Below are 5457 nucleotides of genomic sequence, written 5' to 3'. Positions count from 1 at the left end.
TGGGTGGATGGGTGGATGGATGGATGGATGGATGGATGGATGGATGGATGGATGGGTGGATGGGTGGATGGATGGATGGATGGATGGATGGATGGATAGATGATAGATAGATAGATAGATAGATAGATAGATAGATAGATAGATAGATAGATAGAGACAGACAGACAGACAGACAGACAGACAACATAGACTAGATAGGTACACTGACACATAGATAAAGAGACAGATACATAGACAGGTAATATACAAATGTATACAATGTGGTTATATCCAAAGTAGTTTGGAAGGCAGGATACCAGTGACCCAGGCACAGAATTTGAGAGTTTGACAGATCTCATGGTCCTCTAGGCTAACCCATACACAAAAGGAATCCCCCTTGCATAGCCAACGTTCAGCCATCCCAACACTGCCTTCCTCCGTGCCGGCCCCAGCACCCTTATTCCAGGCACTCGGCCTCTCCGGGACCCCGTCCTCCCCATCCTTCCCACACTCACCATCTCAGCGGCCCCAGCTCTTGTGCTAAGGTGCCACAGCAGATGTCCTCAGGAGCATAGTTCAGGGGCATCCCAGGGCCCAGCAGACTGAGACTAACCAATGGCTGCCTGAGCGGTAGCTGGCTCCTCGCACGGTGCGCACTCCCACTTTGGACGATGCTGACTGGGAAGCGGTGGCTGGGGTTGAGCTGACTCCTTCACTTCATTAAATGTACATTGGCTGCTCTTATTTTTGTTGGGAAGATGCCATCTATTTTTACGAGGCAGGAACATCTCCTGCCTCCCTTTGGCACCCACCAGTGTCCTCCGCTGCCAAACACTTACAGCTGTTCAAATGTTTTGCCAGTCTCACAAACACACGGCAACAGAATTTTCATTCACATTATGCAACACAGAAAGAACACTTAATCATATAATACCAAAACAGATGTTCTTGGATAATTTGATATGCCATTCGTACAATGTGGACTTGTAAATTATCTTGCCTTTGATCTGGCTCACAGCTTCAACTGTGGGAGAGTAAGAAGTGGTCAGGCCAGGTCAAGGAGAAAAGGGTCAGGAAACCCTGGCCTTCCCCTTCTACTAGGATCTGCCTGGCCTCCTCCTCCTCCCCTGTTCCTCTTCCTCTTCCTCCTCCTCCTCTCTCTCCTTCTCTTCCTCTTCCCCAAAGTTATTGAAATTTTGTTTTTTTGTTTTGTTTTTGAAATCTGAACCCACCATGACCCCAGACCTTGGCCACAAGAGCCAAGAAGTCAACTTGAGTCCCAAACCCTGGAGCCAACAGGGCTTTGGATGTGACAGCTCAGAAAAGGGGCCATTCACCCTACATTTACAGCCAACCTGACCAACTTTCATTTCCCTGGATTCAGTCCTCCATCTCTCATCTCCATGCTTTGGCATAGGCTGTGCCCCATGCCTGATATTCCCTCCCTCCTCCCCGCCTCCTTTTGGGTCCCTCTCTTCCTTTACAATTCATCTCCTGTTCCATCTATTTATCTCCTTTGTTATGCTGTTAGGACTTCCTTGTTCAATGCAATACAATGGATGGAAAGACCGCTGGATTTGAAGTCAGGGGACCTGAGTTCAAATCCCACTTCTTCCACTTAGCTTTGTGACCCAGGGAAGTCACTTAAACTCTCTGGGCCTCAGTCTTCTCATCTGTAAAATGAGGAGATTGGATTGTACTAGATATCCTCCAACATCTCTTACAGCTCTACAACTATAATTATCTCTTTCATCTCCCAGGAATTTCCCTCTTCTTTCCTTATGATTCTTCCTTGCATTGTCTCGTGTAGCATCATTGTACCACGCACCTTCAGTCCCCAGCATTCTCAGAGATAATCTTTTCTCAACAACACTGTATCTACTGAAACCAGAGCCACAATGAGGGTGAGGTGACTGGGGCTTTGTTTCAGGACACTGATATTTCAAGGAAGCAAAAACTTTAATGTATATACTCTCTCAGCAGCTAGAAGCCATTTTCATAATTAATTCCCCTTTGCACTCAATGAATTTCACTTTCTTCTTATACAATTTCACAATCATGCATTATGAAATTCATTTGAAGGTTGTTGTCAGCTCACACATAAGCAATGCCAGGTAGCTATTTATGTTAGTGGCCTAGCCTCCTACTGGACTGTACACTTCAGAAGGGGAGAGATTCAGTCCAATTCAGATGTATCCTATGTACCAGGCAGAAGCTTTTATTCTACCTGGGTGGGGAGGGGAATATAATAGGTAAACAAGTAAAGTCACCATTTATTCAGTCAACATTCATTAAGTTCCTACTAGATCCCAGGAACTGAACTGGTGCCATAGAAACAAAGACAAAAATAAAAATTCAAAGAACTTACTTTCTATTTGAGGACTCCTGCCCTGTCTAAAGCACCTAACACAGTAAACCCTAAATGGTGGGTTGAAGAAGGGGGTGTTTTTGCAGGGTTTTTTGTTTTGTTTGTTTTTTTAAAGATTAGGAAGGAAGCAAGGCTTTCCCACCTCATCATTTTGTTTTGTTTTGTTTTTTTGCTTTTTGGAGGGCAGTTGGGGTTAAGTGACTTGCCCAAAGTCACATGGCTAGTAAGTGTTAAGTGTCCGAGGCCGGATTTGAACTCAGGTCCTCCTGACTTCAGGGCCATGCTCTATTCACTGTGCCACCTAGCCACCCCTCACCTCATCATTGTAGCCAGTTCTTTTTTCAAGCCAGGGAAGAAAGTTCCATCAGCATTCTAGTTTCCTGGATGGGGAGGGAGTCAGGCTTAAGTCAGAGCCTGCCCCTTCCAGGCTGAGCAACGAGTTCATTTCAAGAGTTGGTTCCAGATCACCCTCCTTCCCCCACAGAAAGATGCCTCTCACCCAGGAGACAGGCCTTTTTCCTGACCTTGGGTCTGGGAGAGATGGAGGAACCTACCCCTGCCCAGTTCCCAGAGTCTCCTCTCCTTGATCATGGCTACCAATGGATGCACGGAGGGTGGGGGCTCGGGCCAGATCTCTCACTTGTATCCTGCAAACCCCTTTTCATGGCTTCTCTTTTCTGTCTCAGGGCAGATGAAGTAGGAATGATCATGACCAACCTGGAAAAGGCCAATCAGGTAAGAAGACGAAGAGTGGATGAAAGGACCAATTTCCTTCCCTTTTGTCTCCTAGTTTATTCTGCAAGGGGAGGTAGGGTGAGTAGTGGGATAGATGGCCAGCTCCTAGAGAAAGGCAATCTAGTGGAGAGGATAGCACTAGGTACTCGTAGTCAAGAGGCCTTGAGTTTGAATCTTACATCTGACATTTGTTCGGCTGTTTCAGTCACAACCAACTCTTCCTGACCCCATTTGGGGTTTTTGGCATGGTTTGCCATTTCCTCATTTTACAGATGGAAAAACTGAGACAAACATGAGTAAGTGACTTTCCCAGAGTCACACAGCTAGCAAGTGTCTGAAGGCAGATTTGAACTCAGATCTGCTTGACTCCAGGTCCAATTCTCTATCCACTGAACCACCAACTGCCTCTGATACTTACTTACATCTGACACTGTTTCCTGATGTGTAAAATGAGGGAATTGGACCCTATGACCACTGAGGTTTCCTTTTTAATTTTTAATCTATGATATATGAGTCCTGGACTTGGATTCAGGAGGCTCTGGCTTCTAATCTCTCCTCAGAGCCTTGAAAGCTGTATGACCCTAAGTCATTTCTTCTTTCTGAGCCTCATTTTTTTCATCTGTAAAATGGGGGTGATAATAATAGTACCTATTTCATAGGATTGTTCTGTTGGTCACATGAGATAAGCATTTTGTAAACCTTGAAGACCTATATAAATGTTGGCTAGTGTCATTATGGTTCTTATTACTGTCACCACAGGCAGGGAGAGAAAGAGTGTTCTGGGGAGGTGGGGGCTCAGAGCTACCAGGTCTTCAGCACTGTGGTCTCCTTCCTGAGTCTCTCAAGCAGACAAAGGATGGAGTCACCTAATGAGGGGATAATACTCTGAAACCCACTCCAAGAAGCTAGGAAATGATGGGAAAAGAGGGAGAACTTAACAACTAGCATGATACTTTCATGTTTCACACCAGTTCAAGACCCAGGTTCAGAGTGAAGATAGATGAAGCTCCTGTTCTGTAACTTTGCATAGCTGTCAGCTGCTCATCTTCTCTCACCATCCCCCTTCCCCAGCCCACCCTCACTTCTCCTGTCTTCCTCCATCCTGCAGAGAGCTGAGGCGGCCCAGAGGGAAGTGGAAAGCCTGCGGGAGCAGCTAGCATCTGTCAATAGCTCCATCCGCCTGGCATGCTGCTCTCCCCAAGGACCCAGCGGGGTAAGGATGGAGAATTGGGGCACTTAGGGCAGGGAAGAGCTCCTGCCTTTGGCAGCTGGGGGCATCAGGGTGGTTAAAGGGCCATGAATCTGTAGAAGTGTGAGTGCACATGTGTTTGTGTTTGTGTGTCTTACAAATGTGGATCTTTTTGTTGTGTGTGTGTGTGTGTGTTTGTATGGGTCTCTTAAGTGGGTACTGGTTCGTGGCTATAATCTGTGGCTTCCTTCAAAGCTTAACTCAGCCACCACCTTCCCCATGGGCCCTTTCCTGATTCCCACCCCCACAAGCTGGTAGTGCCTTCCTCTGCCCTGAAATTACTTTGTATAATCTGTATATATTCCCTGATTTCTTGTATGCATACATATGCTGTCTTATCTGGTAGAATATAAGCTTCTCAAGGGCAGAGACTGTTTCATCCCATAACATCCAGTACAGTGCCAGGAATGCAGTAGATGTGGGAGTCAGGCTGAAGTCAGAGCCTGATTGCTGCTTCTGCTGATGGGTCCACATGTTTGTCAGCAATTGTGTGTAAGCGGATGCTTGTATCTGAATGTCAAGGCATGTGCACCTTTGTGTCTGAATCCACACCTGCTCAGTGTGCATGGGCATTTCTCTGTGTGTGTGCCTATGCATGGGTGTGGGTCAGCATCTTTGGACCTGTAAGGTGGGTCTTCACATTCTCACTCCTCTAGAAGTGTGTGTGTGTGGGGGGGGCAAGGTCTGCCTACCTGTGTAATGTGTATCAGCATAAATTGGTGTCTCCATGTCTCTCCCTCCTCATCTCAATCTCCCAGTATACCCAGTTTCCTTCTAGGCTCAGATCAAGTGCTGCCTTCTACATGAAGCCTGCCCTGATTTCCTCTTCCCTGCCAGATTTTCCTTCTCCATGCAAAATCACTTTGTATTCATAGTGTATATATTCCTCTGTGTGTATACAAATATGTGTGTGTGTGTGTGTGTAGAAGAATGGAGAGAGAAAGATGGATAGATGGACATATGGGTAGGTAGGTAGATAGAGAGAGAGAGGTAGGTAGGTAAATGATAGATAGATAGATAGATGGACGGACGGACAGACAGACAGACAGACAGACAGACAGACAGACAGACAGACAGACAGATAGATAGATAGATAGATAGATAGATAGATAGATAGATAGATAGA

General features: G+C 46.1%; 1 protein-coding gene across 1 annotated transcript in view; it reads left to right on the top strand.

Moving 5' to 3' along the window:
- The window catches only part of CUX2 (cut like homeobox 2), a 343700-nt gene that overhangs the window by 298663 nt on the left and 39580 nt on the right, over window positions 1-5457 (top strand). The window contains exons 9-10 of the mRNA XM_069081410.1: window positions 3034-3082; window positions 4191-4295. Of these exons, the coding sequence (XP_068937511.1) occupies window positions 3034-3082; window positions 4191-4295 (154 nt within the window). The remainder of the gene's footprint in view (window positions 1-3033; window positions 3083-4190; window positions 4296-5457) is intronic.

This window comes from Petaurus breviceps, unplaced genomic scaffold (assembly GCF_028583685.1).
Source record: "Petaurus breviceps papuanus isolate PSGF00001 unplaced genomic scaffold, PetGlider_PUasm1.0 99, whole genome shotgun sequence".
Lineage (NCBI taxonomy): Eukaryota > Metazoa > Chordata > Mammalia > Diprotodontia > Petauridae > Petaurus > Petaurus breviceps.
The sequence above is the reverse complement of the archived record's forward strand: the minus strand, read 5'-3'. Positions and strand labels throughout refer to the sequence as shown.